This window comes from Ovis canadensis, chromosome 4 (genome assembly GCF_042477335.2).
Source record: "Ovis canadensis isolate MfBH-ARS-UI-01 breed Bighorn chromosome 4, ARS-UI_OviCan_v2, whole genome shotgun sequence".
In the NCBI taxonomy this organism is placed as follows: Eukaryota; Metazoa; Chordata; class Mammalia; order Artiodactyla; family Bovidae; genus Ovis; species Ovis canadensis.
The window spans coordinates 119,048,229-119,064,413 of record NC_091248.1 but is presented as its reverse complement, the minus strand read 5'-3'; the positions used below and the strand labels follow the sequence as shown (position 1 = coordinate 119,064,413).

Here is a 16,185-nt window from a genome sequence, read left to right as displayed (position 1 = left end):
AAGGGGATGACAGAGAATGAGATGGCTGGATGGCATCACAGACTCGATGGACGTGAGTCTGAGTGAACTCAGGAAGACAGTGATGGACAGGGAGGCCTGGCGTGCTGCGATTCATGGGGTCGCAGAGTCGGACACAACTGAGCAACTGAACTGAACTGAACTGATAACATGTCAAAACTTAACTTGATAGAAATAAATTCTAAAGCACATATTGATAAGATGTCAAAGCCTAAGTTAATAATACAAAGTTCTGTAGAAGGGAAGAGGGTGTCTAGGTATATAACACGCTGTTGATTTGCATTTTCCCAGGGTACATTTTTAGAATATTTATTACAGGCCTGAATAAGGCTCAAAAAATAAGTAGAGTTTTCAGTTGAACTTTCAAACATTCAACAAATGCTTCAATTCAATGCCTATATAGCTTGCTTGAGAGTAGATCTCTTACGGAGTGAAATACTGCCAAGAGGGTCTAGATAACCACTGAGGAGTCAGAGAGATACCCTGTCTACTCTCTGAAGAAGCTTCCAGGACAGTGGGTGGAAAGAGAGAGTGCTCAAAACAGCGCCCCTAACACAGGAAAGGGGTATCAATCAAGAACAGCCTCCCGGAGGGAGGGGAATGGCACTCCTGGTGAGTCAGATTCCTCAGCCCCTAAAGTCAAGCAATGCGCTTGGAGCACGTCAAGGCCTAAGCTTGATGAAAAGAGAAAGAAAACATACAGAAAGAAAGCGGAAGGAGGAAAAGAAAAAACAAACGCATTTCATTCTCCCCGACAAGGAGCATGTATAAATACTACTTCAGAGGTTGGGAGGTCCACGCTAGAGACACTTCCAACAAAATACAATTAGCGAACCCTACAGGACAGTCCATGAAAACCAAGCCTCTCGCACCTAAACCTGCGTCCCCGTCAGTCCTCCACGCACCTGGAGGCGCTGTTCTCACTGCGCAGGCGTCAGATACGACGTTAAGAGCTCCGGGTCTTTTCCTAAGACTCCTCTCTAGCCACCACGCTTCCGTTTCTCTACTGCTCTCCGCTGAAGTCTCCGGCGGGCACTTGGGGGCGGGCTGGGGGCTGACCTTCCGGGAAAAGGGCTCACTGGAGAGAAGGTCACAAGTAGGTAAGGCCGTACGTGACTTTTAGGGGGGGCTCTGTAGTGAGTTGTGGGCGATGGCTTTAGAGACCGAGCGGGGGTCTCCAACCTTGTAGAGTCGCCGAGAATAGGACAAGTGAATTTCATTAACCAGCTTGGAGATTTCACAGGTATCACCCAAACAGCTTGGCCTTCTCCTGCTTAACTTGGTGAATTTACCCAGCGAAGGGCCCTAGCGTAGTTTCCTCTCCGGCCCAACAATTACTCTGATCAGGCAGCATTCAAGTCTCGGTTACTATGCTTATCAGTCGGCCTTAGGTGTGTGGAAGTCGGGGGTAATGCAGATAAGTTGTATCAGCTTAAATATATTAGCGAAAAGCCCAGCTTGACACTGCTGCTTCCATCACAGGAGAGAGGTGTGATCCAGGCAGTTGGAGGGGGTTAGGGATGTTGTCGTTGAAATGAGTAAAGCTTGACCTACATTCAGAGCCGGTCATGTCGCTCAGACCCAGTCAAATAATTAGCACCAAGCTTCAAAAATAATAAAGCATTATGTCTAGTTGGCTTTTTGTATGTGTGAAACACGCGTGCACAGTGTGTGACTTCCTTACCCGATGACTTTTGCCTGTCACCCTGGCAAGGCAGTGAGATAGTATAACTGTCCTGTAGTAAATGAGAAAAGGAAGGCAAAGAATACATACTACTACAAACACGATATGACCATTAAAGTAGAAAGGCAAAATTCCAGCCAGCTTTTGTACTCCAAAGCTGGCGCTGTCCACTGACCAGTGGTTTTTGAGAAGCCTGCCTCCGCAGCAGAATTTACACACACACACCTTTTAGCATATGCTTCTAAATACAGCTCCCCGAGATTCACCACACTGAGGGATACCCAGATTAAGAACTCTTGAACATCATCCACACTTTTCAAAGAACACAGGCAAACATAATCCAAAGTCAGTTACTGTACAAACCTGACCTTTTTACTGCATCAGACCTATCAGAAAGATACAGAAACTTGCCCTTATATGCTAAAGTAAAAATATGGACATTTTCTCCCATCTTGCTCCAGCCAGCACATTTCAGTAATTCGTTTTTACTTAGCATTTTCAGTCCAGGTAATTTTTCTTCATGATACCGTTTTATTTAGTTCACATTTAAAGAAAATCTGATATTTTAAGTGGCCTCATGTGGATAAAAATCTAATTTACTTGCCTTTTACCTTAATGTCTTTCACACAGTAAACATGTTCTTTTTTGTTTGTTTGTTTTTAAGATAAAGTTGAAAGTTTCCGTAAAGGGACATACGAGGATCCTGAAAAGTCCTAGGTAAGGCTTTCCCAATCTTAAAAAAAAATCAAAGCTAGTAAAGAGTGGCAGTTTGCCAGTCTCAGGACCAGTATTTAGGGACAGCATAACTTTTGAGCTGTTTTAATCTATGTGAAAGAAAGGATTACCTAGCACCTATGCCATTCTTCGCAGCGACTCAGCAGCAGCAGCAGCATGCCACCCTTCATCCGGAGCATATAGGTCTGGGCTCTGTAAGAGGCCACAAAACAGTAACTGGTAATTGTTAGAGCCATTTTGTTTGCTTCTATTTAGCAAGGGCTGCTTTGTTTCTAGTAAATGTTTCAGGTCTGGAGAAGCTTATTCTCTTTCTCCATCAGAAAAGTTCTAGGCCTTGAGTTTGTGATATGACCATTTCCACAGGATTCTTCTTCCTTTTTTTTTTTTTTTTTTAAACAAATCTTCCTACTTACTTACTTATGTATTGCTGCACTGGTCCCTCATCGCTGGATGCGGACTTTTCTCTAGCAGCAGTGCCCGGGCTGCTCACTGCGGCGGCTTCTCCTGATGCAGAGCATAGGCTCTAGTGCACAGGATCACCAGCTGCAGCACACGGGCTTAGTTGCCCCGTGGCACATGGAATCTTCCCAGACCAGGGATCAAACCCATGTCCCCTGCACTGGCATGCAGACTCTTAACCACTGGACTACTAGGGAAGCCCTCCGTTGGGTTCTAATGAGACCTTGTTATCCATGAGTCATGTCCCAGCACTTTGCTGCCTTCCAGGGCTGCCATGGAGATGACTTAGCATCCTGTGTTGCTTTCAGTGACCACAGTCCTGCTGAGTCCCTTGCTCATTACTGCCAAGCTGTGGTCCCCTCCCCTGTGTTTCCCTGGGCGTCAGTGTTTGTAAGTGAGGATACCATTCCAGGGAGGCACAGGTTCAGCTGCATGGGGTATGCATCTCCTTTTGTGCATGGCTAAATGAGGACAAGGAACAAACAAATGTGTCTGTATATAGAATGTATGAATACCAGGCACATTTAGGTTTTTGTTTTTTTAGTTTGCCGTTTATTCAGCGCCACTGTCTTATTTCTCACACAGTCATGCAAGCTTTGTTTTCCGAAAGGGAAACTCATATTTAGAGACAATAGGTAATTGTTCACCCAATTTTGGTTGAACTCCGGAAGTTGATAATGGACAGGGAGGCCTGGCATGCTGCAGTTCATGAGGTCCCAAAGAGTCAGACACGACTAAGTGACTGAACTGAACTGAAGGGTGGAGGGAAGAGAAAAGATAATGCATGCAAAGAAACTTTTTGTAGCTTTTGAAGGCAACTTCTGGTAATGTGCAAAACCTGATACGTTATTCAGTTCAGTCGCTCAGTCATGTCCGACTCTTTGCGACCCATGAATCGCAGCACCCCAGGCCTCCCTGTCCATTACTATCCTCCGGAGTTCACTCAGACTCACGTCCATCGAGTCAGTGATGCCATCCAGCCATCTCATCCTCGGTCGTCCCTTTCTTCTCCTGCCCCCAATCCCTCCCAGCATCAGAGTCTTTTCCAATGAGTCAACTCTTCACATGAGGTGGCCAAAGTACTGGAGTTTCAGCTTCAGCATCATTCCTTCCAAAGAAATCCCAGGGTTGATCTCCTTCAGAATGGACTGGTTGGATCTCCTTGCAGTCCAAGGGACCCTCAAGGGTGTTCTCCAACACCACAGTTCAAAAGCATCAATTCTTCGGCGCTCAGCTCTCTTCACAGTCCAACGCTCACATCCATACATGACCACAGGAAAAACCATAGCCTTGACTAGATGGACCTTAGTCGGCAAAGTAATGTCTCTGCTTTTGAATATACTATCTAGGTTGGTCATAACTTTTATTCCAAGGAGTAAGCGTCTTTTAATTTCATGGCTGCAGTCACCATCTGCAGTGATTTTGGAGTCAAAAAAAAAAAAGTCTGACACTGTTTCCACTGTTTCTCCATCTAATTCCCATGAAGTGATGGGACCAGATGCCATGATCTTCGTTTTCTGAATGTTGAGCTTTAAGCCAACTTTTTCGCTCTCTTCTTTCACTTTCATCAAGAGGCTTTTTAGCTCTCTTTATATGTTAAACTGTTAGTGACTTTTTCTCATTGATGAAATTATAAACCTAGCCCTAACAACCCCAATCCATCCCCATCCACAGTGGAGCAAGAGTTGGGAAAGAAGGGAATCCTGAAACAGAGTGCTGAAAGGAGTAAGGCTTGCACACATCCCAGCTTGGAGGGGAGATGGGCTGGGAGACCTTGGACCTGACCGTTCTCCCATTGCTGGCCTTCAGGTGGCACTGTTGGCCCAAGATTGCTTGGTTGGTTTTCAGAAGGTAACTGGTTAGAGATTGACCTGAAATTGGTTTCAGGTCATCCTTTAGGCTCTTTCAGTGGATCTTGGAATGGATATGAAAAGTTCTTTAAATACTGGGTATTTAAATTGCCAGAGCACTTTTGAAATTTACTTGTCAGCATTCCTGTTCAGGAGAGGTTTTTTTTAATATATTTCTTCCATTGGTTTTTCAAGATAAGTTGATGCCTTTTTTTTTCTATTCAGAGGTCAGCTCCTTTTCATCCTAGATGAACTGTCCCCCAAGATACTGTCTTAGTCAACAAAACTCTCATGTCACTACAAAAGTTTATGTAAATTAGTATACTCTGCTGACAGTTGCCCTTACATTTGAACTAAAATGGAATGAGAGTTAGTCCACTAGCATCATTCTTTTTTCTAATATAAGAAACTCTCTACTGCTTTTGTAATTGAATTATAGCTGATGTACAATATTATATGTTACATATATACCCTATAGTAATGCACAATTTTTAAAGGTAATATTCCATTTATAGTTACAAAATATTGGTATAGTACTTGTGAACAGTCTTGATTTTTAATGTATCACTTATATAATCTTCAATATATATTACCTGTAATTTCTGCATGTTGCAGATATCATTCTTACACTATTTCACCATCTTATGCCTCCAAAGAAAAAGTTTCTGTTTTCAGCCAATACAAATTTAGCAAGTTTTCATTAAACAGAATATATAAGATGGAAGATAAGACACGTCACATCCCAACTCATAAATGCCTTTTATTCAGGAATAAAATGAATCTTTTGAGCCATCGAGTCAATTCCTATAAGACTATTATCTCTGTTTTCCCCAACTGGCTCTCTGTCTCTAGGCAGAATCCAGTCCAGCAACCTAGAGGCTAAATGACCTCATAACTCATTAGCCATTCTCAGAGCCATCTGGAGCCCTTGAGGAGAACAGTGTTCAAAGGGCTGATAATAAAGACAACAGCATAATTATTTCTCCACCATGATTAAACCTTTAGATGGCAAGCAGTCAGCATGTTTATTCTGCAGAGTGCTGAGGTCGGTGTTTTCTGAAGGTATAATAACAGATGCTGTGGCTGGATAACTTATTTCCCTGTCCTCATCTAGCCTACAAATAGGTAAGCTGACTATCAGTAAATAACCTATTAAATCACAGAATCGTTCATCGAAAAAGGGCATTACAGCACAGGAATAATCATGTTAACACTAAGCGTAAAAGATGCAAGCGGAAAGCGCTGAAAGGAACTGCGCATCCACTCGGACTGTGGAGATCTCTCAACCCCAAGGCATGTCCTGCCAACGTGAACTAAGTCAGGGGTGGCTGTCTGTGTTTTCACTTTGTAAAGCATTCCGTAGATAATCTGGGAATTTCTTAACGTGAACCATTTGTGTTCTCATTTTTCTATAGGGCCTCTTATTCCTTGCTGCTCAAGAAATGTCTTCACTTTCAGAATATGCCTTGCGCATGAGTCGTCTGAGTGCCCGGCTATTTGGTGAGGTTGCCAGGCCTACTGATTCCAAATCCATGAAAGTGGTGAAGTTGTTCAGTGAGCAGCCTTTGGCCAAGAGGAAGGAGACTTATGACTGGTATCCAAATCACAACACTTACTTTGCACTCATGGGGATACTACGTTTTCTTGGCCTCTACAGGTAATGACAAAAAAAAAATCCACAAAGAGTAACCTATAGGAGGTTTGTTTAATAGATCAGAAAGGGAAAAAATTAGCCTTTCTACTTTCATAGTTTTTTTATTCTTATAATAGTGCCCAGGTAATTCAAAAGGTACAATTGTGGGAGGGGAAAGCTTTCGAAATGTCCATAATGAGTATACTAAGAAAAAAAAGGAAACACGAACTTCCTAGAAGACATACCTTAATTATGTCTAAGATGTGACTGACATTGACTAGACACTGAGCTATAGAGAGACCTTGAATTAGTTGTTAATCTAAGAGCACTCAATGGATGCAGAGGAAATAGGTCCACACACTGAGCAGATCCCGTTGGTCAGGTGAAAAGGGCGCAGCCGAGCTGTTTCCTAACTGGTGAGGGGGAGCCTCGCTTCTTTCCTGATGGCAGTTTTGTTGGATTTCTTATTTCCTTTCACTCTCCTTGGGCATTTTTAATTGGTACCCTTTTTGGTATACTAAAGCTGAAGTTTACCTTTACGGGTAATAGGTAATTGATATTATAATAGGATAATAGTATGTAATAGTAAGAGTAGCGGGCTCTTTCCACCATGCATTTGTATGTTTGTGCATGTGTAGGAAGTGGGCGCTTAAGATGATATGCTGCTCTAAAAAGAAAAAAGATCAAATACCCCTGTGATCGTTTTTCTTTTAAAAAATGTCTTAATTACCAAACGAATACATGCTCATTATACAAGAATTTAAACAGTACATAATTGTATCAAGTCAAATGCCTACTTTTTTTTTTAATTTAACATGTTTTAATTGTCTTAGGGCGATGTTACAAAAATTAATTTGGGACTGTTCGCTCTAATATAATAAGATTAACAGTTCATTCCAAATAACTAGAGATTGGTACATTCGTTTACCCAACAGATTTTTTTTTTAAGTACCTTCCATATGCAGGCATTTAAGATGGGCACAAGGGAAAAGTTCTATGAACAAAATAGATCTTCTTAGTTAATATATCACTAGAGATGATAATCCATGATGTATTTTGAATTTCTGGAATTGCTTTTGGGATTATCTCCCTAAAGTCTTGGCTCAAAAAATAAAAATTAATTTTATTCTTACCCCAAATAAAATATTGAAAGACACATGTCCTGAGTAGAAAATCATAACCCATATCAAAATTACCTTCAGTTATTTTACTTTTTTGCTGCTGCTTCCCATTTGTTTGAAAAATAAAGCTTCAACTACCTTTGGGGACAGAGGAAAAACACTTAGGTTTAGTTATCCATGGAGAAGCACAATTATTTTCATGTATGTAGTCACTAGTTACAGTAAATGGTGCCTCTAACGCAAGGCCTCCTGGGGAGTCAGGCAGGATGAAAGCAGGCAGACTTCAATTTAAAAAAAAATCTTACAAAGACCTATAAAATGGGAAGGGAATCAGGGTCTCAAAAACAGTGACTCATTCCATCAAGCAGGTGCTTGGGCAGTTCATCCACAAAGACCCCTGCCTGTGGAATTGTCTTTCTGGCTGGGGGGTTGTCAGAAATGACTGACGGGAGGGAAGAAGAGAGGGAAAACATACTAAGTAAGTAAATCATGTGGAATGTTACAAAGTTGAATGTGATGCAGGGGGAAAAAATAGTAGAGCCAGCTGAGCAGGATCTAGAGTGCTGACTGGGCCCTCAGTGGGCAGGGCGAGGACGGATCACAGTATCAAACAGAGCAGTCAGGGTAGCCTCACTGAGAAGAGAGGTTTCTGCAGAGACTTGAGGGTGGAGAGCGAGCCAGGGGGGCCCAAGGAAGAGCTTTCAAGGCAGAGGCCAAAGCAGAGCAAAGACCTTGAGGAATGCGCCTCATCTGTTCCAGGAGCCTCACAGGCTGACGGGAAAGCCATGGTACAGGAGGCAGGTTGTGAAGGGGGCTGAGAGAGCAGAGAGCAATTTGCCAGGCTGTCAGAAGAATTACTCTGGCTGCTTTTTTGAGAGTGACTTACTTGGGGGCAGTCATAGCTAATCCTGAGGAGGGCCTGGAGAATCCCAGGGACAGAGGAGCCTGGCGGGCTACAGTCCATCAGGTCGCAAAGTGTTGAACACAACTGAGCGACTAAGCGAAGCACAGTGCATAGCTCATCCCAGAGAGGTCTGTTGTAGCCATCATGTTCATGGACTGAAACATCCAACCCTATAAAACCTATCTATTTTTTAAAACAACCTGGAGGAACTCCTTGGTGGTCCAGCAGTTAAGACTGAGCTTTCACTGCCAAGGGCCCAGGTTCAATCTCTGACTGGGGAACTAAGATCCCACAAGTCACACGGCACAGCCAAAAGTTAAAGGATTAAAAAAAATGAAAAAGCAGCTGTGCTGTGTGTCCTTAGTCGCTCAGTCATGTCGGACTCTGACCTGTGGACTTGCAGCCCACCAGGCTCCTCTGTCCATGGGGATTCTCCAGGCAAGAATACTGGAGTGGGTTGCCATGCCCTTCTCCAGGGGATCTTCCTGACCCAGGGATCAAACCAGGGTCTCCTGCATTGGATTCTTTACCAGCTGAGCTACCAGGGAAACCCTAAAAAAAACAGCATCAGGAGTTGAAAATTGGGCCCAGGAAACCACTCTCTTACATTTAATTAGTTTACCACTATCCACACTCGTACAGGTGAGGAGACCAGGGTGCAGAGAGGGAAGGATCCTCACCCAAGGTCACACAGCTACTAGGTGGTGCAGCTGTGGCTTGAACCCAGGGTCACATGGGTTCCAGAGCTTACGTATTAAAACACGATACTGTTTTAGGCCCTCCTTATCCACAGGTTAGCTATCTGTAGATTCATCCAACCACAGATTGAAAATATAAAAAAAAAAAAAAAATCCAGAAAGTCCCAAGAAACACACCGTGAATTTGCCGTGCACTGGCAACTCTCTCTATATAACATTTACATTTATTTTATTAAGTATTATAAGTAGATGATTTAAAGTACACAGGAAGATGTGTATAGATTATATGCTATGCTATATAAGGAACCTGAGCACCAGTGGATTTTAGTATCTATTGGTGGGGGGTTGTCCTAGGCCAGTTCCCCAAGGATACTGATGAATGATCATGTTTCATTGTAAAATGCAGACATTTTTATACAGTACAGGCAGTCTTCAGTTTACACCCTATTCATATGTACAAACAGCCCTGGCTGCCTTGATTCCTCAAGGACCTGTCTGTAGAGTTCCTCTTTGCTGACCTAGCTTCCTTCTGCTGGAGACTCCCCAGCAGACTTCTGTGTGACTCATCCACTGTCATCCAGGCAGCTTCCTCCACACCTGTCCCCTTAGGTGCTGATCCCTGGGCCTCCCAGGGTCTCATGTAGCTACTGAAGCTTATACGCACTTTCTGCCCCCATCAATGTGTAGTCTTGGTGTTACAGGGAAACCTGGGGCAATTATTAGTGTTGAATCATAATTAATATCAGTTTACACAGATGGGCTTAGCAATTAACTGCTGTTCGTGACCTCGCTTCTGTGAGGGGAAACTGACTTAGAAATGAACACTGGGAACGCAGCCTGTCTGTACATCAGGGGCTCCATGTCCTTTCTGTTCACTAAGCTGTAGAAGTCAAGAGTTTGATAACCAGAACCACATAAGGGGACACTCTAAACAGGTGAGTTTTTCCAGTCTGATAAAAATACTGGCTAATTATTTTTTTCTTTCACCTTTCAGAGACGAACATCAGGACTTCAAGGATGAGCAGCTGCGTCTAAAGAAACTTCGTGGAAAGGAGAAACCAAGGAAAGGAGAAGGGAAAAGAGCAGCGAAAAAGAAATAGTGCTGGTCCATCAGGGGAGGACTTCTCTCTCAGCAGCTGAAAGTAGGAGGAAGTGTATTTACGGTCTGTCCACATCCTGGAGGAGTGTCAGCTTCCCAGGTTGAAGACTGTTTGGAGGAACACCATCATCTCTGCTTTGAAATCTAACCCAGTTGAATTGTGACTGGTTTCATTGTAATTCTGCAAAATTATCTGCCTTGGTTCTGTAATCTGAGGTTTACCTTATTCCTCAAAGAAATGGAATGCATGACTATTTATTGTTGAATGACTGGTTTGGGAGGGTATGGGGTGTTGGGAGAGTGGAGGGGAGACTCATTAAATGAATGTCCTCATTACTCCCTTCTTGCCTCCCCACCTAAACCACCCCTAAACTCTTTGATCTCTCTGGCTGTTCAACCACTGTCTCCACCACCAAGCTCACAAACTTTATGTTCCTCTCCACCTACTCCTTTGAGAATATCTGTAAGGTAAGTTTGTGGGATAAAAGGCTGTGCCTGGTAGGAGAGTACCGAATACCTGCTGTATACAAGCTGCCAGAGTCCTGCTAATAACAGTGCTTTGCAGGAAACAGTCCCTACCTCATGGAACTTTCAGTCCTGTGCGAGAGACTGATATTACACAGTTACACAAATGCAGCTGTATTATATGCTACAAAGGAAAAATCCAGACTTCTGTGAGAATGTGGATGGATCGATGGATTGATCCAGAGAGATACCAAGAGGCCAAAACTTCGTTAGGTAATTTAAAGAAGGCCTCCCTAAAGAGCTCTGAAGAATAAATGAGGGTATTAGAATAAAAATGGTGGGAAAGCATTAGAGGCATAGAGAACATCCATTGGCAAAGCCCAAAGATAAAAGGAAACAGTCTAGTTTGAGGAACTGAAAAAACACTAACTAGTACGACTTTAGGTATAATGAAACAAAAGCCAGACGAAGGGTTTTGCAAGTTCTTTGAAAAAGCTTGGACTTAGCCAGATCAACTTGTACATGTTAACTTAATCAGATTAACTTTTTATTGTATTCTAGCAGTGAGTTTCCAATGAAATGCAAGAGCTTCTCTGATTTTTTTTCCCCCTCTAGCACTGTCTAGGAAATTTTTTAAATACTTTATTTTTACTGTGGCAAAATCGTAAAAGTTACCATCCTGACTGTTTCAGTGTACAGTACAGAAGTGCTAACTATATGCAGATTATTGTGGAAAATAAAGCACCTTTAACCCCTGTTCCCCACTGGCAAGGCACCAACAGCCACTGCTCTAGCCGTAATTTTCTTTCCCTGCAACACTGGCAGTATTGGCAGTAACTGCCCTGTGAATAATTCCTGAACTAGTAGGAATCTTGCTCCATATGTTTAGATAAATGGTATTTTTAGAGATACTTATCCAGATGGTACGGCTAGGGCCTATATTACAGTTGATAAAAATACGAAATACCTAAAAATGGATAATTCCATCTGATAGACATGAATTTCAACAGAAAGCTGAGAATCCATTCAGTTAGAACTTTTCCTGAGCACCTGGCCCACACTGATTGTAGAGGACAGACGAACAGCCTTGGTCACTAGGATCTGGGAATGAACAGGCGTGTGTTGTAAAGCATTGGCCAGATCCTGGGGACTCGCTCAGGAAAGTGCAGATACACTGTCACTCTTGGCCAGTGCAGTGGAGCCTGCTGAGTAGACGGGCTCCAGGATGCTGGGCTGGGAAACAGGCTTGCAGCCTGAACCCAGTGTAGCTAAACGGATGTTCTGAATCACGCCATCGCCACCTTTTCAGGGGAAGACTCTCAGAGGAACTTGGGAGCATTAGCTTGATACTTTAAAGAGAGTGACTGCAGCACGGCTCTGAGGAGGCCTTTTGACAGGCCCTCTCATCCCGGAACTTCCGGGTCTCGTGCACGCAGGTGGCGTCACCTGGAACCTGAGAGGCTACATGAGGGTGTCGGAGGCCTGGTGAGAGACAGTGGCCAAGAACAAACCAAGAGGGCAGAAGTCCAGGAGTGTATTCCACATAGCCAGTCAAAAAGCTTTAAGGTTAGAAATAAAACCAGTTACCCTAATCTTGAGAAGATAAACATTATGAATGATGAAAAAGTTAACAGAGTGAATAAAGCTTTTATAGATACACAGAAGGAACTGGCAAACTTCTCAAAAGGCCTTTCCCTTGAACCTCTGCAGAAACAACTGGTATCTCAGCAGTGTCATGAAAACGACCGGTTAATGTTGATGAAGCTACAAGACTAACGGCTCAGTTGTAATACACCAATGATGCCTCAAATTCCCCAAAAAAGACCAATAATTTTAATCTTTTATACAAAAAATAGAGTGCATTAGATGTCAACAGCTCCCCGGAGTCAGAAAACAAGCCAAGGATCGGTGTGTTGGTGCGCTGATGGTCCCTGAGCCTCCAAAGAGCCACTGTTTGACAGGAAAGCTGTAGACAACTCAGCATATTAGCGTGGCACTGCTCCATGCTGAAAATGAGAAACTAAGGGTAAAATGCATTTGTACGTGAGCTGCACCCTAAAACCAACTGATAAGGAAACACTGTGCAGCTCAAAACAATCCGTACTGAACGGTGGACCAGACGGAAAGTAAAAGATGAGAGGGAAGAGTCAATTCTTGTCAATTCTTAAGTCCAGGGAATCAACACATTTCAGGACACCAGCGACCAGCAGTTAAGAACTAACTGCAACTAGAAAAAATACCTTTTTGGGTTTTGGCTAGCCAGGTGGTTTAATTTCTCTGGTCACAACCAAAACTATTTGTTTGGATTTCACCCTGGAATGGCTTAGTAAAAAGAGACTGGGTTTCTCAAACCCATGATTCAAAACTCATGGGTTTGTGACATAGTTCTACTCACCAGCTAGGAGACATTAAGTCCCTTACAACCTCCGAGACTTTCTGCCTCTGTAAAATCATGATAGTACTTCATGGGATTAATGAAAACATTTGTGAAAAGGACTAGGTATACTATAAAAGATTAATCAAATATTTTTACAGACAGCTATTTGTATGACTAATAAGAACTGCTTCTGTTTTACTAGCAGATTTTTCCAAGATAATGTTGATAAATACCTGCTAAAAATATGAGTTCTCTACATTTATAAGCAGCGTGGTAGGTTCAGGAAGAAGGTGTAAGATGCATTTTACTGTTTCTGTAATCATGGGTTCAGGTAACTTATTTTTTAAAAAAAAGCACACACATACATAATAATGCTTTTATTTATGAAGCCCCTCCCACAAAAAAGTCAGAATTTAAAATTCCACCCTCAAATGGATACATGTGTCTGTATGGCTGAGTCCCTTTTCTGTCCCCTTGAAACTGTCACAACATTGCTAATCGGCTATACTCCAATATAAAATAAAAAGTTTAAAAAAACAAAATTCTACCCTTTTCACCTTTTTCCTCCTTCCTCACACACTTCTCCCAAAGCTTTTAAGTCTCAAAGTTTAGAGAATGAGAGGCAGAAACAAACTTCAAGAGCAAAAGGCAGAGGGAAATGTCTTTCAACCTGCCAATCCTGACTTCATGATCCTTCTTAAGTACTCATAAGTTCAAAAGGAAGCATTTCTTTAAAAAATATATGTATATAATATGTACATATATTAAAATATACACATTTATATAAAATGTATATTTTATATATATTTAAAATTACATATAAGATAAAATCACCAAAACAGCAATACATTCAAGAAGACTTAGATAAAACAAGGAAACAAATAGTAAAGGCCTGGATGTGGAGATAACTGGAAAACCAGTAAAAAATGTATGCTGAACTTGAAACGTTTTGAGAGACCAATGTGGTTTGAATCATCAGGAACTTTACAAGCAGTGATTGCAAGTAATGTCAGTGTTTTAGAGTGCTTACCAGATGCCAGGGCTTGTGCTTTGTAAGCCCAATCTTATTTAATTCCCATATCATAAGTATCCCCCCTTTTACAGATGCAGAAACTGAGGCTTAGGTCTTTTGCCAAAAATCACACAGCTCCAAATGTCTTAAGACTGAAGGTTAAGTCCAAGCCACCTGACTCCAAAGCCTGTACCTTTTGTGACATGACGGCGTAGCACAGATCTGCTAAGTCTGAGGATTACTGCAACAATAACTACCATTTGTCCAGTGTTTTAGCATTTGCTAAGCTCTGTGCTTGGGCTTGCCTGGTGGCTCAGTGGTAAAGAATCCACCTGCCAAAGCAGGAGTTACAGGTTCAATTCCTGGGCAGATCCCCTAGAGAAGGAAATGGCAACTCACTCCAGCATTCTTGCCTGGAAAATCACATGGGCAGAGAAGTCTGGTGGGCTACAGTCCATGGGGTCGCAGAGTCGGACACAACTGAGCACAGCAGCACGGCACAGCAAGTACTATGCTTCACTCCATAAGCTATATCACTTAATTCTTACAATCACCCTATGAAGTATAATAGCTTTGCCCATTTTATATGTGAACTGCAGTTTAGATTTGTGGCCCTCAGCTCCAGCTATGTGTTAGAGTCACCAGCAGGAGGTTAGAAGAACCCTGTAGCTGATTCCACTCCAGGCCAATTCAATCAGCATGGGGGTGGGAAGAGAGCAATGACTTCACCACAGTATTTTTGAGAAGCTCCTTAGATGGCTGTACTGTGCAGCCAGGTTAAGAATCATTGCTTTAAAGCAGTATTCCTCGGGGACTTCCCTGGTGGTCCAGTGGCTAACGCTCTGAGCTCCTAATGCATGGGGCCTGGGTTCAACCCCTGGTCAGGGACCTGGATCCCACATGCCACAACTAAGACTACATGCCCCAACTAAAGATCCTGCATGCCCCAATGAAGATGGAAGATCTTTTCTTCCAGGTAAGATCTTTTCTTCCAGGTAAGACCGGGTGCAGCCAAATTTGAAAAAAAAAAATAAATTTAAAAAAAAGTACTGTTCCTCAGACGTTAGTATTCAGCAGTTATCATCGAGAGAGCTTGTCAAACACGGCTGGGCCCCACCCCAGACTGTCTTATTCAGCAGGGCTCCCAGGAGCCCAAGAATTTGCATTTGTAACACTTCCTGAGTGTTGCTGATGCTGCTAGCATGGTACCACACTTTGAGAACTATTAAAATCACTTGGCCAAAGCCCACCAGCTGGCAAACCAGTGTGGCTCTACCTCAAATGAGGTTCCTTAGCCATCCTGAAGCCTTCTGGTAACCCAGAAGAAGCAAATCTTCAGAGCTTGACAGCAGTAGAACCAGGTAAGGGGAAAGTCTTAGTGTGAGAAAGTTCACGAAACTACTGGATGCTGTAAAAGAAAAACTGAGTAAGTGGAGCAGAACCCCATATACCTAAATAGGAAGGTTAAGTGTTATGAAGATGTTAATAGTTTACATTTAATTTATATAATTTATTTTATGATTTCTATCAAAATTTCAATATACATTTCTGGTGTTTGATAAAAGGATTTAAAATTTCATTTGGAATGAAAAATAGAGAACACAAAAGAAATTCTGCAAAGGAAGAATAATGTGAAGACCTACCTCAGATCAAATACATAGTTTAAATTGTTTTTAAAGATACTGGTATTCATACAAGAATAAATCATGAAAGGCAAAAAGAGATAATCTAGAAATAGTTTGCATAATAGTGAACATATAATAAAGGATGCTTCACAAATTTGTTAATAAATGGTATTGGGACAATTAGTTAGCAATTGGGTAGGGGAAGAACAACTTAACACCTCATCAGTTCAGTTCAGTCGCTCAGTCGTGTCCGACTCTTTGCGACCCCATACCATACACCAAACAAATATTGCATGGATCAGTGATTAAGTAAAAGGGAAAAAATTTAATGGAAAGTGCAAGGGAATAGAACTGAATCATTACCTAAACTTGGACAGATGTTTACTTCTGTAACCTCAAAGTAATAAAAGAAGCCCAAGTGAAAAGGTCAGCAGATTAAAAACAGGTTCTTAAGAAAATTTTTAAATGATACCAAAAAAATACTTATGGCAAACAAGACAAATAA

General features: G+C 42.2%; 1 protein-coding gene and 1 pseudogene across 2 annotated transcripts; both read left to right on the top strand.

Moving 5' to 3' along the window:
* Positions 1 to 1,023: 1,023 nt before the first annotated feature.
* MRPS33 (mitochondrial ribosomal protein S33) lies at positions 1,024 to 10,455 on the top strand. Of its 2 annotated transcripts, XM_069586999.1 has the most exons (4): positions 1,024 to 1,118; positions 2,367 to 2,419; positions 6,162 to 6,403; positions 10,097 to 10,455. In XM_069586999.1, exons 3-4 carry the CDS (start codon positions 6,189 to 6,191, stop codon positions 10,200 to 10,202), a joined length of 321 nt encoding a protein of 106 aa, XP_069443100.1. In that variant the 5' UTR covers positions 1,024 to 1,118; positions 2,367 to 2,419; positions 6,162 to 6,188; the 3' UTR covers positions 10,203 to 10,455. The 2 variants fall into 2 exon arrangements, with proteins under 2 accessions (XP_069443100.1, XP_069443101.1); XM_069587000.1 differs by lacking the exon at positions 2,367 to 2,419 and having other exon boundaries at positions 1,069 to 1,118.
* A 175-nt stretch (positions 10,456 to 10,630) lies between these two features.
* On the top strand, positions 10,631 to 12,544 carry LOC138439827 (ribosomal biogenesis factor-like; annotated as a pseudogene).
* The last annotated feature ends 3,641 nt before the right edge of the window (positions 12,545 to 16,185 follow it).

Coding starts and splice junctions, on each gene's coding strand:
- MRPS33 (XM_069586999.1), top strand. CDS start 6,189: ATGTCTTCACTTTCAGAATATGCCTTGCGCATGAGTCGTCTGAGTGCC. Junction 6,404..10,096: donor CGTTTTCTTGGCCTCTACAG/GTAATGACAAAA, acceptor TTCACCTTTCAG/AGACGAACATCAGGACTTCA.